This window comes from Nicotiana tomentosiformis, chromosome 6 (genome assembly GCF_000390325.3).
Source record: "Nicotiana tomentosiformis chromosome 6, ASM39032v3, whole genome shotgun sequence".
Lineage (NCBI taxonomy): Eukaryota > Viridiplantae > Streptophyta > Magnoliopsida > Solanales > Solanaceae > Nicotiana > Nicotiana tomentosiformis.
The window spans coordinates 69,381,274-69,400,150 of NC_090817.1; the positions used below are offsets into that span (position 1 = coordinate 69,381,274).

Below are 18,877 nucleotides of genomic sequence, written 5' to 3' on the forward strand. Positions count from 1 at the left end.
CTTTGAGAGATCGCACAAACTGTTTGACAAAATAATCACCATACGTTCCAGCATTGTTGAAAGTTTCAACAAGGTGTGCTATATGTTATCTCGGATTTCCCTTGCCGTCGAATTGTTGCAACTTAGGAGGTTGATAACCAACATGCATCTTCAAGTTATCAATTCTTTACATGTACGACTTTGCATATGTGAGAGATAATTTGGACGACTCAGGCTTATCTTTGATAGCCTCCATGATGAAGTCATTTAATTTCTCAATGGGAATCAAACCTTCAACGGAGACTTGAATCTCCTTGGTTGTCGTTTCTTGATTTTCGGAGGAGTCCCATTTCTCTTGTAACCTTTGAAGATTTAAAGGTATTTGTATGTATTCTCCTTCTACTATGCTATCTAACTTATTTGTTAAATTGGAAAGTTTAGCATCTTGATCTTGCACGCGCTTTGACAAGCCTTCAACTGCTTTCATCAAATTTTTGAGTTGTTCTTCTACGGTAGAAACTTCAATAACCATTGCTTGCATGATGTCCGTAGAGGATGAATAATAAAATAGATCATTATTGGGATAGAGCTTGGAGGTCGCATTAATGGAGACTAAAGTAGATACAGCGCTCAAGTCATCATCATAAGCTTGCATGAAAGGTTTCTCAGACTTAGATAAACTAAGTTGGGCAAGAACCTTTTCGATCCTTTTGGCGACATCGTTCCCTTTTTGGGTCGTGCTTGTAGAGGATCTTGCTCCTTTTGAAGATGAAGATCCGAAAATACGGGTTGAAGTGGATGGAACTTGGAGTGCTTGTTGTCCTAAAGAGCTTGCTTTGCTTCTTGTAACTGGCCCAAAACTTCCAAACGTAAAATCGAGGATGCTTTCCACATCAGCATAGAACTTGGAATTAGCAGCCTCACTGGAAGTTGATCTGGAGTTAATTTTCTGTGAAGCCATTTCGATGTTCTTGAACTTTGGTGATTGAAAAGTTAAGATGAGTGGTAGAGATTGTCCCACCAGGCGTGCCAGAATATGTAGACAATAAATTTGCATCAAGAAAAATAAAATCAAGACCGAAAATATAGCAACAATTGTAGTATTTGATTTCAAATTATTTGAGTGTACAATCTCTATGAATCCTCTGATTCTTCTTTTCAATAGTAAATAAATTCAAGGGCCTTTGAGCTTGATCTTGAACCTATATTTGTTGTCACGAACGATGATCTTGAATTCAACTAGCACGAACTTTGATTTGAACTCGTACTCCTTGAATCTTGATTTGTTCTTCGTTATTGAGCTTGAACTTGATTTATTCTTCGTTCTTGAGCTTGAACTTGAACTTGATTGCTTGAAGCTTGAAACTTGTGGAGGAATTTACAGTGTTTGATCCACGAGCTCTTTCTTGCTTCTTATTATAACTTCTGGTGTCTTTTCTGGGTTATGAAGACCCCTATTTATAGTTGTGGGAGGGAAGAGTTATAAGAGTTATGATAAGAACAAACTCTTTCCGACCAATCAAATTGAAGTGTGACATGACCGCATTTGATTGGCCAGAACATGTCACTTGCACACGTGGCGCGATTTCATTGGCTTTTTAATGTGACTTGGCATGCCTTGTCATTTTGACACTTGGCATGATCATATTGGCTCTTTCGCTTGACTTGGCGTGCCACGTCATATAATACGTGGCACCGAACTGGGCCTCCAGGAAGATTATATCTTGGGCTTAATGAAGTGGGCTTATCACTTTAGCCCAATTAAATGGGCTAGCCCAATGGATTAAGACTTATTTGTTTAATCCGTATATATTGAATTATATAATTAATTCAATTATATTAGCCCATAATATTTATTTGGACCAATATATCTTGAATTTAAAATATAGTCCAAATTATTTTATCGATTTAGATTCGATAAAATTTAAATGCTTACAATATATTTTTTTAAATTAATAATATTTTACTTTAATTAGTTATAAAAACTAAAAGTAGATATTTTGTAAGAACATCATGGACTTCATGCTTGATAAAAAGATTAAATATTTATAAATATAATGCCATAATATAACTCAAATATTTTACAAAAAAATAATCTTTCAATTCTTACTGAAAAATGAATGATATGCAATCTGAATGAATAAGTCAATACTAATAAAACAAATAAAATAAAATAAAATCTAAAATATAACATAAATTTAAAATCCAAAAAAATTAACATAATACTCTTATGTAAAATTACAACATAACATAAAATATGTTTCAATATAATTTAAATAAATATAATTCAAAAGAAAAGGAAAACATCAGAATATAGCCTCATTCAACAATAAGATTCTATTTTAATGACATCACTCATTATATGCCAAGTTTATTAATGATTCACTATTTTTAATATTAGGAGGTGTAGTTTCAAAACTAGAATAATAGCACAATTATGCTGAATGAAGAAAATAAAAAAACTTAAACTATATGAGCAACTACATGGAATCACAACAAATAAAGTTGAAAAATGAGAATATTATTTAATTATTAAAAAGTAATATAGCATTTTAACATAGTTAAGTTTGCATATAACCTCATCTGATAACAAAGTTCAACTTTAATGATATCACTCACTATAAACCAAGTTGTGGATGACTTATTCTTTCTAAAATTAGAGGTATAATTATTTAGAAAAATTAAATAATAACATAGCTAAGTGTAATAAAAAATAAAAAATAAATTAAGAAAGAAATAAAATATAAAAAATTATGTAGAAACACGTGTAGTAAAAGTTGAAAAAAGAAAAATAAGAAAATAAAAGATAAATAATATAAAATGAATAATTTTTGAAAAAACAAAGAATTTAAAAAGTTAAAAATAAAATAAATTTAAAAAAAGAAAAAGAAAAAAAAATAACCTTGTTACACCATGTAATTACCAGTAATTCTCATCCCTTAAGAATTGGAGAGTGTAATTATTCTCTCTCAATTACACTTAATTACATGCTGACCAAGGAATTATTTGATAAAAAAACATGCGAAATTGTATAACAACACCCAAATCTAATTATAGAGTGATTTTTCAAACAGGCCCTAAGTGAGAGATGTTGGAGCTTACAGTCGAATTGAAACTTGATGACAAAAAATTGCGTCATTGAACAAAGAGACAAGAAGCTCGAAAGTTTCAGTTTTGGTTTATCATCGGAAACTTGATGATGGAAAATTGCGTCATTGGATGATCGAAATTTATATATGATTTAGTTTTAAAAATTATAATTATTATATCACTAGTTTTTTTAAGAGAACATTTTTAGCTAAACATTTTAAGGAAATAACCATTTTGGTTTATCAAAGTTTTATGGCTTGATTGGTTGATTTTTCGGTTCAATAGCAAAATGGACCTAAATCCTACAATTTGTGTTGCCTTGGAAGCCCTAAAACAATATCAAAGCTTGGTGTTACCGTATATATACATGCTATTGCTTGCTATTCTTCATGGTAAACCAAAAGAAAGGCATAATGTTGAGATAAGCTAAATTGGTTTTGATGATTAACAAACATTTGCAAAAGAACCAGGCTGCTTGAAGACTGTTGATCTGAAGGTGAAGACCGTCTCCTAATGCAAGTTGGTTTGCTAATAATGAGTCGGTTAAGGAAACCAAAATAGAATCCTTTTAGAATTTATTGGGAACAAATTATTTTACGTTTTGGAGCTAAATTTGGGGGGGGGGGGGGAGGGGGTCGATCTGCCTCACTCCTATATAAAGCGTCATATTGCTGCTATTCAAGACTGCCGTATTTCGTACAAACACAGAATTTATTCAAGACTAATAGCAACTCATAGCAAGAAGGTGATTTTAGATAATCAAGCTGCTCAACTAAAGAACTTGTTCTTTAGTTGTCTAGTTCGAGTCAATTGTTCTTGAATTGTAACATATTTACTTTTAAGGAAGTGTAATCATAGGTTAACATAAACTTTGAGTTTTTGTTTAACTTTTTAGACTAGAGTTAGTTTGAAAAGGGGTAGTTACTATTGAGTTGAGTGTAGGGAAGGGTACTAGAATTTAGTGTCCTTGGTTATTGAGTTTTAACTTAAAATCGCTCTTTGAAGTTAGTGAAATTGAAGAAATTTTTTTACACGGGTAGGTTGTGGTTTTTACTCCTTTGAGCAAGGATGTTTTTCACTTAAAGATTATTGTGTTATTTATATTCCGTACTTTACTATTTGTTTGTGTCTGAATTGGGTACATCAAAGAACTCGGTTCCTTATCTCACGAAAATCGGGCAAGACACAATTTATCCCTGTCCCTCTTTGACCGGAGATAATGAAAGAGTCTTCGGGCAAAGAAGTTGACTTAGGCCTCATTTATTTGCACGTAATGAAAGTCTTAATCTTACTCATTCTTATCTCAGTTATTAAGTGCATTTAATTTTTAGATTTGAATTTTAATAATTCAGATCTTAACCATTGGTCTGCTTATTTTTTAAATTTTACAACCACTTAATGAGTTTGAATAGATCTTAATGATCAAGATCTATAATAGAGTCTTCATGTCATTAAGATGTTATACATTCAAGAATTTATGTAAAAAACTAATATTTCACCATAACTCCTACACTCTCACCACTAACCACCACCATCACACCTATCGTCGTCCCCTACCATTATAGACTACCATCACCACCAATTACTACCAATCCTCAGCCACAACCAACATCGCTACCAAACACGAATATCAGTTATCGCCACCATTAGCCATCATTTACAAGCATCACTACGAATAATTGGTACCGCAATAACCATCGATCACCACTATCAGCCACCACTATATATCACCCATCGCAGTTATCAGTCATCACTACCATCAACCACCACCATTAACTACTATTGTTATCCACCATCTAATACCCATCATCATTACTATCGACCAACACCATCACCAGCCACTACCAGTCGGTACCCACAACTACCACATTTAGCTATCACCACCACCACCTACTATATAATTTTTAAAACTATTTTATTAATATAGTATTAAATTAATTCGTATATTTGATTTGAATATATATATTTATTAATAATTAAATAAAGACAAATTTAATACTTTGGAATATAGAGAAAATAAACAGTCTTAATTATTTAGCATTCAAATCTTAATACAACATCTTAATATTCAAATGTGTATTTAAATTCAGATATATTAATCTTAATTCACATATTAATATTCAAATGTGTATTCAGATTCAGACGTCTTAATATTAATAAAAATAAATGTGGCCTTAGGGGTTAATTTTGTCCCCACTTGCAGCTACAGGTTGAAAGAATAAAGAGGCTGGATATGACATGAAGTGACGAAAAGTTGTAGGAAAAATTATGTACATTGTGGCCGAATTCTGGTTTAGAAAGATTGAAGTGCTAAAATGTGGTTTTCGGCACTTGACTTGATTTCACAAGAGAATTGCTCTAAATCTACAAAGAATTTGGTGAATATGCCTTGACAAAAGTTGTATCCCTTTAAATCTAGTTTTCAGAAATTTAAACAGCTCGTCATTCCAATATCACTATAAAAGTTATGGCTATTTTAGTAAAAGAAGGGTAATGCTGTTATTTCTAAAAATTTCTGCAATTGTTATATATTACCTCTAATTTGGACTTTATTTTTACTATTTTGGGAGTTAGGGAGCCAAGATTGAGATAATTATTTTGAGGAGTTTTATCTATTTTATTGGGTAAGTAATACTAACTTAGATCTAAGATAACTACATGAATCTAACACAATTTTGCCTTTGAATCAAGGAATCTAAAGATAGAAAAAGTGAGTTTAACTTGAAAGATAAGAAAGTGTATTTTGTGAATTTGGACTCGATTTTAAAAACTATTACATATTTAAACTTGAAAGGCTAAGAGTCACCAAAATTTGGTCTTGATCCCGAGTTTTGACCATATGGGTCCGCGATAACTTTTTGTTGACTTTTGAGATTTTGATAAAGATTGAATCTTTTTCATGTGGAATTAATTCTTATAGCATTATTTGACCTTGTTGAGTATTCTTTGGCTTGATTTCAGGAATTTAGAGCTGATAATAGAGAAAAGTACATTTTAAAAGGTTGAAGCCTAACTCCGGATAAGGTAAGTATCCGGGCTAACCTTGACTTGAGGGAATTTCTCCTAAAAATAGACTTTTTTGCTACATGATACATGTTTGGGGATGACGTATATACGAGGTAATGAGCGTATATGCGTACACCAAAGGTTACCAATATATCATGCTCGGGGTAGAATTTAGGCATTTTTATGTCTTGTTTCGATTTATATTCTTTTTTTTAACATGCCTTACTTGTTTTATATGACTACTTGGCATTCTTATTTAAGCTAGAAATCTTGGCTAAGGCTTGATGCTTTATGTGGACATGATGGACCTATCGTATGGTGATTGACCTGTGTAACTGTAAACGGAAAACTTTTTTGACTATTTACGTTCATCAAAGTCGTAAGCAAAGGACGAAAACTCCAAAACTAGTAATAAAGGGTGCTTGTGTTGTGGTTTTGAGTTTCTTGGCTTGTGTTCTAATAGTAACCACAGGAAGAAAGCGGGGAGCATGATCCCTAGTCTCGTTTTTGCCGAGCCTGATTCTCTATGGCATGGACGTTTGTGATTGGATGGAGACAGATATATAGAAAGTGTGTGGTGAGGGCGCTTGTAAATCACTAGGTATACATACTTTTATGCATTTCATCATGCATGCTAGTCTCTTGTATATATGCATGGTGAGGATGGACGGGATATTAGCACGATAGGTATTTCTGTGCGTATTATTACATCTGCATAGTGAGGATGAGAGACATATTGGCACAAGGGGTGTTTTCGTACAGATTGATGACTCATTTTTGAGATATTAATATTGATATGGAAGATGAACTGGATCTATCCTTCCGAAGTCACATGATTTTCCATGTTACTTTGAATTGTGCGTGTGCGGATTTGTTGGACACTTGGAGAGTGTCGGAGAGATGTAAAGTTTGAGTATTTATCATGCATACACATTCTAGATTCGTGTAGAAGCATTCATATAAACGTTATTTCTTACATATCTTTTTTTATATGCGGATTTGGTGCATTGATTTATGCTTGATCATATTATCTAGAAAGCATGCCTATTATATATTCATTTGATTATGCACCTTGTTGTTTATATCCAATGTTTCTTAGTTATTTTTTTGTTATTGTGCAAACTTATGAACTGTACAGGTTATGAGAAGTGAGTATCTTTTGTCAAAATCTCGCCACTACTTTGTTTAAGTTAGACTTGATACTTACTAAGTACACGTTGATTTCATACTCATACTACGCTTCTATACATTTTTTTGCAGATCTTAAGCCTGGTACCATTGGGACCCAGGAGGCCACTTAGTTGTTGACATACCGTAGACTTTGTGGTGAGTTGCTACATTTGGTTTTGCGGCTTATGGAGTTCCCCTCTGCCCTCTTTATTGTTTCTAATTCCAGATAGTAACTTTTGTATTTTGAGACTATGATGTATTCTAGTTATAGATGCTCATGACGTTGTGACACTAGTATCAGGGTTGTTTAGACATGTTTTGTTTGGGTCAGATTTGTTTCTGCCGGTTTCTATCTATGACACTTAGATATTATCTTGTTATGAGTAATTGTAAGTATTGGGTCACATAAACGGCGCATTAGGTGCTATCACGACCTTGGTGATTGGGTCGTGAGATATATACTTCCCTTCCTTGTCTAAATTTTCTGAGTGGAAACACTCGTTCTCAGACAGTGTAAAGATGCAAACCCCAGCTAAAGGTCATCCCAGTTAAATGGACAACTAAAGCTTAACTCTTATGGATGCAGCAAAGGAAATCCAAGCCTGGCAGGTGGAGGAGGGTGCCTCAGAATTCAGAATGATGATGTTATTATGTCCTTCTCCATTTTCTTTGATAACTGCACCAACAATATGGCTTAGGGTAATCTATTTCCGTGGGACTGCAGTGGTGCATAGAAAATGGATACAAGGAGATTCAAGTTGAGTCTGACTCCTTAATCCTAATTAATGCAATAAACATTGAAACTGGGGTACCTTGGCAGATTGCTCATTTACTTGAACAAATCTTAGAACTGAAACAAGAAGGCAACTTTAGTTTCTCACGCTGTTTTAGGGAAGCTAACAGTACATCTGACCAACTTGCTTACATATAAAATCTTCATGGAAACTAACATTCTACCAAGGGAGGTGAGAGCTTCTCTGAAGACAGAAAGAGAATAATTGATCAATTTCAGAATAAGAACCAAGAGGAAGCTTTTTGATGTATAGTTTCTTTTGCTACTTGGTACATATCAACTAGATAGGACGATATACCATCCCCAAAACTGTACTTGAAGGAACTTGTTCTTTTTTTTTTTTTGGGGTAGCTTTTTGTTAGTGTGCCTCTCAACTTTGGTTCAGAGGTTGATGAGACTTGGTGTGTCAATCCCTCGTGTATTTTCATCCTCTTAATATTAATACACAGGTTGAGGTCATGCCTAACTTCTCACCACAATGATGAAATTAGTATTAAAAAAAAAAAATTAACTGCATAGAGTTACATAATAAATGATACCAACTACTTCGGCTTTAATAACAAGCAGACATATAGATCTGTCTTCATCATCTTTACAACACTGACTAATATTTCAGAGTTCACATAAGCATATATGCTTTGCCTAGTGCTAGAACCGGCAAATGCTTATATGCAACAAAGGCTAATATTCATGCAGCCTTATCCATCACGAAAATGCCACATTTGTCGCTCTGTCGATGTTTTGAATTACTGGTGCACCAGCACATCCATATCATCTCCACCATTTCCGGCATCCTCTTCAGCCATTTTCCTCTTCTTTTCTTCTTCCTCTGCAAAAAGTAAATGTAAATTAAGTTTCAGAAGCAGCTAGAGCAAGACTAACATGTCAAACAATACAGCAAGGCAAAATCAATAGATTTCCATAAGGTAATATGCTTCAATACTAGGTAGAAAATCCCACATAAGACAAGACACTCTAGTCAATCAAAGTTAGATTCCTAAGAAAAGCATACCCCCATTTATGCCCAAAAAAGTCATTCATCTAGATCACACATGAAGAGCATATCTCATAACCACTATGTTCAGGCTGCTTTATCAGCTTGATCCTAGGATATCCACAACCCATACAAACACGGCCTATCTTGATTATAGTGGGTTCAGAGTTATGTTATCAGCTTGCTGTCTAACAGACCGCACCATGCTGCTATCTAACAGACCGAGACATGCTACTGCTAACAGATCAAGGGTATCTCTTGTTCTTTGCCTAATGCCATGGGTATTCAGAAAAGTATGACCCCATGCTTATCTTTACCAACTCATATAATATGATTATCTTGTTCATTAAGATCACGGACTAACTCAATGATAGTTTCAAGAGTTTCTCAAATTTCTCCACTTGCTTAAAAACCACTAGTTCAAAATATATCTAGCTGCACGTAAATATTTATGGTGTTGCTCTGATCACACCTTATCAATGGGTGTAAAGTTCTGCCATTTGTAATAATAGTTATTAAAGGCCGCTCGAATTGCTTATTTTGACCATATCATAGTTTCACAAATGTAACCATTAGATATTTTTGCTCTCCATCCACCAAACAAAGCACTTATACTCGAAAGATTGAGAAGGTTAAGTGCATCAATAACATTCCAAAATAGAGATAGCGTAACATTCTTAAAATTTGTTTACCTCATGCTCTCATTGCAAATGTACTAGTATTGCGTTCTCCCAGACTAAACTACTTTCTCAAGTTATTCTTTTGTTTGTCAATCCCTTCCAAAGTCACAGGATCCTTGGAACTTGCTCACTTAAGGCACATTATAGCAACTGTATAAGCTACCATTTAAACCTTTTTGAAAAAAAAAGTATAAGCCACCATTTAATATGTTTACAGTTACTGTGATGTAACATACATTAGCAACTTTGTGCCTAATATGCTATTTAATAAACCTTATGAACATTAGTTAGTATTTTAGGGGTTGTTTGGTTTGTGAACAAAGTTATCCTGGGATTATTATATAATCTATACCGGTATTAGCTAACACCCATAACCAAACACTGGATAAAAGTAATCCCAAAAGTTATATCAGGTATAGTATCATAATCCCGGCACTCTATCCAAAGAGATTATCATACTATACTAAAAGTGTGAACACTCTAAAACTCTAAGCCGAAAGTTGTTTTACAAATTTATCCATCAAACCCTGAATGATAATTTTGCCCTTAAATTCAAATACTATTCCAACCATAATTGTGTACAAAAACGCAAATGTATATTCTAATGAAGATAAAATAATTTAAATTAGAAAAATACAAATGTGGAACCCATTGAAATGGTCAGCTTTCAGTAACGCCTTTGGGCTTCTCTGGAAATGGTGTATGTAAGCTTGAGCATTTCATTTATTTTACGGTCAAAATTCCAACCTTTCAAAGGGTAATGAATATAGCAATCACAGTTGAAAAAACCATTACAAATCATCTTAATGTATCAGCTCATCTGCCGAAGAAACCCGGAAGATATACCGGTAAATTGCTAATGATTTATCTCATCCGTTAAAGAAAACTGCCAGACATTCAATTAGATTTTCTTATCAAACATCAGCTTATATAAGTGAACTTGGAAATCAATTGGAATATCCTACTTTCTTCAAAAAATATTGTGAATTTTAGTTAGGCCTATATGTTCACCTCCTGCAACACATAAAACTACTCTGCGAGTGTCGATTCAAGTAAGTTCATTCTCCTTTTATTACTTTCTATGAGAATCCATAAAACTGTATATTCTTGTTTATGCAAATTATGGCTAAAACACATTTCCTACAATTGTTTAGTATTATGATATTGCCCTTGATTTTATTTTTTTTGGGGTAGCTATATATAAGTAACAAATGATTTATGAGGCATTTGGCAATTTATTGTCATATTTGGCGAGAAGAAATTTTGTTTGAATATCCAAAAACTCAGAAATCGTCAATTTTTATCAAGCTATTTCAGATATTCATGGTATCTACCCTTTACATACAATAATTCTTCAATAGTATCATATACTGCCAACTAAGTTGCTCGGACTCTTCATTTTTCGGTGCCGCAACACGACATGGGTGTGGGTGTGGGATCCGTGCCGGATCTTATCAACCGATTCTGGGTACTTCGACCAAAATCAACGAAAAAATTTCGGAACAGATAGAATGATTTTTGAAAACAAAACAAAAGCTAGAGTGATATTTAAGAAAATGGAATACCTTGTATATAGAAATTTCTATGTCAGTCCTTTTCGTTTCATCTCCCTATCGGATTCTCCTCTCGTTCTCCTTCTCGGAATACCTTGTAAGTTTTTCACATAATGTCTCATAATCTAGACATTCTTAAAACTCTATTTTTAAATATTTGAATTATTTTTAGCTGAATCCCCATACCAGTACCCGTATCCGTACCTGGATCCATACCCCTGAATCTTAAAATTTGTATCGTGAAGGATCTGACCTCTAGATCCGCACTTGTATAGGACATCTGTACCCAAGTCCGAGCAAATTAGATTGCCAAGGCATAGTATTGATATGTTTAAGAGTGATAATCTTTTGTCTCCATTTTTCTTTTTACTTTTTTGTTCATCTAAAAACGGACATATCTATATATTTACAGTTTATATAAGTCTTGAATTCTTATTTTCCTGTCGTATGATAGAATCATTTTGGTACTCTATCCATATTTAATTTATGTCTCTTTAGTCTTTCTTTATCAGGTTTGGTCAAACTACGATAAACAAATTGTGACGAGAGAACTCTATTTTACTTTTATGTGAGTCAGATAATATTTTCTGTGACAATATTTCAAAAAGTTTAAGCATTACAGTCATACTACAATTTTGTATAATTGTATATATATAAATTTTACTTTAAAATTCTCAAGAAATTAACATCTACATTCATGTAAACATGTGCATAGAGACTATTCGTTATATGTATCTTTTAGCACAAATATGTAGCATATTTTAAAATCGAAATTCCACGAATGCAAATATTATTTGTAAGAAGACATAGTTTTACTGTTAATCAATCAATATGATTTCATGGAACAGAAATTGTTAACTTAAGTCTGATGCTTAGTGTCAATAAATCTTGGTTAAAGAGCTATCATAATGTTGTAGGATGAAGGTTTAAGAAACATAATGTGCTCATCTGAGTGGAGGTCCGAGTAAGGCTCTTCAAAAAAATAGGGAATGACATAGCATGGGAGTCATATCAGGGTAACCAAATCTAAAGGGCAGGCTAAACTTCCTTACTGTTTCTAAGTTTGTACTATTATAGAGGTGTCTTATGTTTTTCTTTTTTACACTTTCTTTGCGCCTCAATTAAGGTATCGGATGTGCTCTCTCTGTCTTTTTTTTTTTTTTGGTATTCTAACAAAACTGCTAATAAGTTTTCATGCGTTTAATTCTACTTTATCTTCTTTCTTTTCTTTTTTTAATTTCTTGAATCATTTCCTTTTAATAATATCTTAAATCATAATTCCCTGAAGTGACATCTTTGAATGGTTTAATAACATTGAAGCATTTTGATTATGCTATTAATCACATTTGAGCTTGTATTTTTCTCCTTTAAACCTATTTTAACCTTTACACTCATGTGTTTAACAATGTTTATGCCATTTTAAATAGTTTGTACTGATTGACATGGGATACACGTGCAACACACGTGCCAAGAAACTAGTAGAAATTTTAATTCTAAAGTTACTAAAGTAGCTGCCCAAAAATAGCTGTCCATTTGACTGCAATTTTGTTGAAGATCTAAACTTAAGTATGAAAGCTTATTTGTCTGAAAGATATCTCAAGAAGAATCTAAAATTATAAGTAACCTAGGAATTATCCATGAGAAATTCCTACTGGTACAGAATTACAGTAACTTAAGTTTCTTTATCCATTTGACTGCTATTTTGTTGAAAATTCAAACTTAATTATGAAGCTTATTTGTATGAAAGATATCTTAAGAAGAATCTAAAATTATGTGGAAGTAACCTAGGAATTATCCATGAGAAATTCCTATTGTTACAGAATTAAAGTAACTTTATAGTTTAAGTTATTAGTCAATAAATTTAGTAACTTTAATTTTAGGTGTGGGGTGTTTTGTCTCAAAAGCTAATCACAATCGTCAAAAATATATAAAATCAAGCATTAAAGTTTCACAAAATATTAAGTTAAGAGAATAAAAATTAAAGATATAACTAGACTTAATAGACAAATTGACACTTGAACGAATTTCTATTCCCGGCCCCCAACTCTACGGGCTCTCGTCCATACACTTGAACATGTACAAATCTACTTATTTTAGACGCCTGACTATTGATCGAGCTTATGTGGCAATTATATGGCTGAATTGGACATAGTGCAGGGTAAACATGAGCTAAAGAGCGTGAAACTGAGAAAAAAAAGGTACAAAGAGCAAAAAGTCCATCCTTTCATATCTAATTCTCTCCATTCCTCCATTGTTGAGCGGTGGTGCTAAGATCTGCGAGTAAATTGCCAGATTATTTTCACTTCAGCACACATCTCCACAACGCACACCTAAATCCCTTTTGTTCCGAACTCAGACTTCATTCTTCTCTCTACACACCCAACCTAGCTTTCAGTACCTCACCTTTGCTTCTCGTCGTAGTCTTCTGCTGGTGGTTCGCTGCACAGGAGGAGTTGCGATGATTAAGGGAAGAGCAGCCACAGTGGTTGAGGGAGGAACAATGATGGTTGAGGGAAGTGCAATGGTGTGATGGATTCAAGACGCGTTATTCAAATGCAGAACAGAGGTGACGCAGATCCTGGGGCATTTGAATAGAAGAATATGGGAGCACAAGGAGAAACACAAGGCACTTGGTAATATTAAGAGTCTGGTAACTGTTCGTGTGGTCGAGGCAAAGCTGTTTCCTTGGGTATCTTCCCGGATAACAAGGAGATTTTGTGTGTTATTGTTGGCTAATGAAGAGGCAGCAGCTAAGAACCAGAAGAAATCTATGGTTGTTAATGCAGATGGACGGATTGTTGCTAATGGAGCTCTACTGGTTGAAGCTGCAGCAAAAAAACTAGCTAAGAAGAAAGCTACAGTAATAGGGAGGATTAGAGAGGTGAGGAGCGGAGCAGAAAAAAAGGAGAGATGGATGCTGCTGGGTTATGCTAGAAATGGAAGATAATAGAGGGCGTGAGGAGTGACTTTCTAAATGGATGATGACCATGAAAGCAGGGACCATTATCGACTGCGCCAGGGAAGCAAATCAAGCCATGGATTTCATCCATTGGTGGATTCAGTCTGACGTGATTAGCCATGGTACTCGACTGACGAACGCGCCCCGCACATAAACTGGCTGAGGCATTTAAGATAGTGCTTCTGAACATGTTGAGATGTCAGAATGAAAACTCGTGAAGTTGGGAGTCGAGAATAGAATCCCGTACAAGTAGACATCTAGTTGGATAATAAGACGTAAGTATCCAAAGTTACTAACTTCCTGGATTTAGGATACTATTCATAAAATTAAGGATAAACCTAGTAACTCCAGTTGTTATTTCTGCAATCAATTAGCAACTTTTCCTGTTCAAGCAATCAGTTAGTAATTTCTTTTGTAACTGATTGCTTGATCAAAAAGTTTCTAATTGATTGCTGAAATCAGAAGTAGATATTTAACACAGCATATTGAGTAGTAATGTATTCAACTATAATTTTCATAACAAGTTGTAGATAATTCAAATAATTAAAAGCAAGCTAAAAAGACAGTTGACTATCATTTCATAACCAAGTTGTACAAACATAATTTGGGTAATTTTCTTACTATCAATAAACTACATGATTCTAGATCTTCAAAGATATGTGAACCAAACATGCACAGGTCAGATGACTTATAAAATCACTATACTTAGACAAAGCGTTTAGTTTTACTGATAGTAACTTTAAGGACACAGTTACAGATATTTTTTAAATAACAGTAACTTGATTATAGCGCTACGAACTCCATACATATAGCTACTTATAAAGTTACTAAACTAATTTTCCCAAGATAGTTGCCCATCTTAAAGCTTTGTAAATGCACTATTATATTGTTAACGATGGTGCCTGGACCAACTTGGTGGGCAAGCCATTGAGTGACAGTCACGGCATTCCAGTTTGGGCGTGACGCAATTATAATGAAACACAAATTAAGAAAATCAGGGAAAACATAAATTACATAATTACAAGCTATGTGAGTCACCACAATGGATGCCGATCACGGCCCTACAATTTGAGTTGTGGTACAATTATAATGAAACACCATCACAAAAAAAATCTAGAGAAAACAAAATTACATATGTAGATCTTGATTATGAAATGATAGTAATTGTCGCTTTAGCTTACTTTTGATTATTTAGCTGAATTTATTTTAATTTATATTCGACCTATTAAACAGAAAACGGAAATAACGTACCCATAAGTTGAGAGAGTGCCTTCATGGTGCGTTTCTCAAGCTTGTCAAGTTTCTTCTGCACATCCCGGCGCAGGTCCCAATTAGGCTTTTTGGGAGCAATATTCAGAAATGGATCCTGAAATTTGACCAAATAAAAGCACAACATGTAACCTTCAACTAATATGAATGTGAAAGCCATGAAGAAAACAACAAAAGGAAAGAAATAGTGCAATCACTGAAGCACCTCTTTCTTCTCTTCGACGGGAGGTAGGGTAGCAATAGGGTCCTCAAACTTTGGGAGTACTGGCGGAGCCACTTTGCCTTCTTGAAGCTGCTTATCATGTGGCAGGTAATTTCGGAACTTCATTTGGACATCACTGAAATATATATCAATCAATCAATATTATGTCTCATCCCAAACCAGTCTGAGTCATTTATTAGTAATCTCAATTCTCTTTTCCTATTAGAGCTAGCGCCAAATAGTGTTGAAGCTGAAGGTAAAGGAAGGACGTTCAATTGAATCCACTTCTATCCAAAATTACACTATGCAAGAAGGGTAAAATTAATCTTTTTTTTGTACACATAAACTGCTGAATCCCCTTAACATAAAGGGAAGCTTCTAGGTATAGCCTTTTTGCATTTTTTAATTTTTTTGAATCCTCTTGTTAGGATTTCTGGCTCCGCCACTGCGTGCAATGACTGATAAAAAGCCATCAACTTGTTAGGGTAAGTATTGGCTTGCTCCCTTTTATCTTGTTAGTTAGATAGGTCTAGAATCCTATAAAGGGAAGGGGATGCTTGCTGCTCGCCCCTATCTCTAAAGTGAGTAATGCACTCCAGTTGTTAACCACTAAACACGAAGCTAAGAGCGGAAGGAGGTACTTGAACCCTCTCCATTCCGCTCTATTCAGGTCTATTTCATTCCAATACTGATGGATTTGTCTTTTACAGAAAACATACATTCAGAAAAATTGAACAAGATAGCAGTGTCACAACTGTTAATTGAATGGCGACACGAACTGTTAATTGAACCTAGAAAAAGAACCCCTATACGAGGAATACAGTTAATGGTACTACTACTTACTTTTCATCGTCGTCCTCGTTAGTGTTGTTATTATCAGCAGCATCGTCGGGGGTTTGGAGAAGTTCTTGAGCGGCTCTGAGGGCTCTGAGCCTCTCCCTTCGGGCAGCTGCTGCCGCCTCTATGGCGTTTTCCTCCTCCGTCGACATTGAGAGAATTTATATATACTACTATGTGACAAATTAAAGCTGAGTATGGAGAACGCTCGCCAATTCTGCCAAAGGAAACCACGGGCAAGTGAAAGAGATGGAAAAAGCGCAAGACAACATTTATGAGCAGCTGGTCTTATTTATGTTAAGTTGTAAATTTAAATACCAAAACCCAGCCCGGAATTACTTTGTACAAACGTAACCTTTTGCACATTTGCACTAAAAAACTAATTCAATTAGTCATAAATCAAAGTCAAAATTGATTTTAATTAACTACATTTTAAAAGTAAATACCCTAAAACCCATCTAAATTATTATCTTTTTGCCAGTTTTCTACCTAAACTATAATATATCCCCAAAACTCCCCTGAACTATATCCTCCTTCATATTAAAACCCTTCGGCGCATTTTTAATAGTGTGTAACACGCTCGTAAATTTGTAAGAAATATGCCAGGTGGCACTCCATATGGATATTTAATTAGCCTAATCAAAATACTAACTTAATTGCGTATTTTAAATATTAATTCATATTTACTAAATGGATAAATGTTATTCACCCAATTAAAACATATAAGAGGTCTAAGGTAATTAGCATCTAGAAAGATCCCCTTCTCTTTCCTATCTTCCGATAATGGCTGTTTTTTCTCTCACTAGCGATTTTCTCCGTTAAGCTTCGTTGTGATTTTCATTTTTCCCCAATAACCCTTTATTTGGATTATTGGGTTATTTCCATCTAGACAATGATTGTCTTCTTTCTGCAAAGTATCCAATTTGGGTTATTTAGTATAAAATCGTGTCACTGTTGTTTGCCATTTGATCTCTCTTACCGTTGGTGTTCCCTGTCAGTTCCAAGTCTTTCACAGCCTACCGAAACAAATTACAGTCACCAACTTCATCCACTCATTTCCCCCTGAGGATAGAAGTTGCACGAAGGGAACATGCGAGTGTACTTTTTAAAATATATAATAGGATTTCTATGTGGGTTATCTCCCTTGAAATATGAAACCTCCAATGTTTCTCATATATCTTGTTCTTCTGCAAATATTTTTCAAAAGCTTGAAAAAAAATTCAATAACAAGAGAGGGAGAATTTCATATGGAACCAGATGGAGAAATTGAGGAGAAAGGTGAAAAAATAGAGAAGAAAGGTGAAAAAATGGAGAAGAAGGGTGAAAGAATGAAGAAGAAAGGTGAAAAAATGAGGAATGAAGATGAAATATAAAGAAAATTAAAAAGTACATAAATTTAAAAAAAATAAGGGCTAATTAGCCATTAAACATTGTCATGTGGGTCATTTTGATGGCTTTTTCTAGTCTTCACGCGTTTTTTCACAAGTTATTATACACAATACGCCACATAAGCAGTGGAGGTTTTTAATACGAAGGAGGATATAGTTCAAGAGGATTTTTGGGGCAGGCGATAGTATAGATAGAAAATTGAAAACAATGTGATAGTTTAGGCGGTTTTTAGGGTAATTACTCTAACTATAACGAAGGTATAACTTTGTATAAAGTTAGCTTGACATAAATTTAAATAAGAAAGTTGGAAGGGTTTATATAAGAGAGAATTGCACATAAGTACAGTCCACACACATACATTGCAATTAGGTAGGCTATATATAACTTTGCAAAGTTATAGCCCAAAAATTATAGACCAAGATTCGACATTCAACTCCAAATAGATTCTCGAAATAGCTATTTTTTTAAAGCTCAAGCTTCTAACCCAATCTTAGAATCAGTAATTGTGACCCACATGTTAGTTCAACAAACCAAATCTATTTGGGTGGTGAAAATTAGATTTATAAGGTAATCCACCATTAATGAACAAACTTAAATAAGTGGATTTAAAATTTGAATTTAATTTTGTGAGAAATTTGGAGTGGGTGTTGTTTAAGCTTGTTAGAAATAGTCTAAGAAGGTTGTTTACAAAATTTGAAATTATTTAATGGAGATTAGGATTGATTTTAAATGAGAATTATACTTTTATAAAAGATAGACACATTATGTATATAGGTGTATAAAAGTGTATAATATCGTATAAGATATATTTATACACACATATATATACTATTATACAATATTATACAAAAAACTGATTTCGTCTTCTTCCTTGCGCCTCATATGAATTTTAACTCAAATCTAGCTTAAATCTTCTTCAAATCGCTTCAAGTTTATGTTTTGAGCTCCTCTTGATG

The 18,877-nt window shown here is 34.0% G+C and overlaps 1 protein-coding gene across 2 annotated transcripts; it reads right to left on the reverse strand.

The window, feature by feature from the left end:
• Positions 1-8,049: 8,049 nt before the first annotated feature.
• On the reverse strand, positions 8,050-16,817 carry LOC104102754 (uncharacterized). Of its 2 annotated transcripts, XR_001970547.3 has the most exons (5): positions 16,539-16,811; positions 15,699-15,831; positions 15,476-15,590; positions 8,608-8,867; positions 8,050-8,112 (listed from the first exon to the last, which is right to left on the reverse strand). XR_001970547.3 is itself a non-coding variant. In XM_009610570.4 (4 exons), the coding sequence occupies exons 1-4, from the start codon at positions 16,682-16,684 to the stop codon at positions 8,785-8,787; spliced, it is 477 nt and encodes a 158-aa protein (XP_009608865.1). In that variant the 5' UTR covers positions 16,685-16,817; the 3' UTR covers positions 8,081-8,784. The 2 variants fall into 2 exon arrangements, 1 of the variants encoding a protein (XP_009608865.1); XM_009610570.4 differs by having other exon boundaries at positions 8,081-8,867; positions 16,539-16,817.
• Positions 16,818-18,877: the final 2,060 nt, after the last annotated feature.

Coding starts and splice junctions, on each gene's coding strand:
- LOC104102754 (XM_009610570.4), bottom strand. CDS start 16,684: ATGTCGACGGAGGAGGAAAACGCCATAGAGGCGGCAGCAGCTGCCCGA. Junction 15,832..16,538: donor AACGAGGACGACGATGAAAA/GTAAGTAGTAGT, acceptor TATATATTTCAG/TGATGTCCAAATGAAGTTCC. Junction 8,868..15,475: donor GGCACTCTCTCAACTTATGG/GTACGTTATTTC, acceptor TACTTTTTGCAG/AGGAAGAAGAAAAGAAGAGG.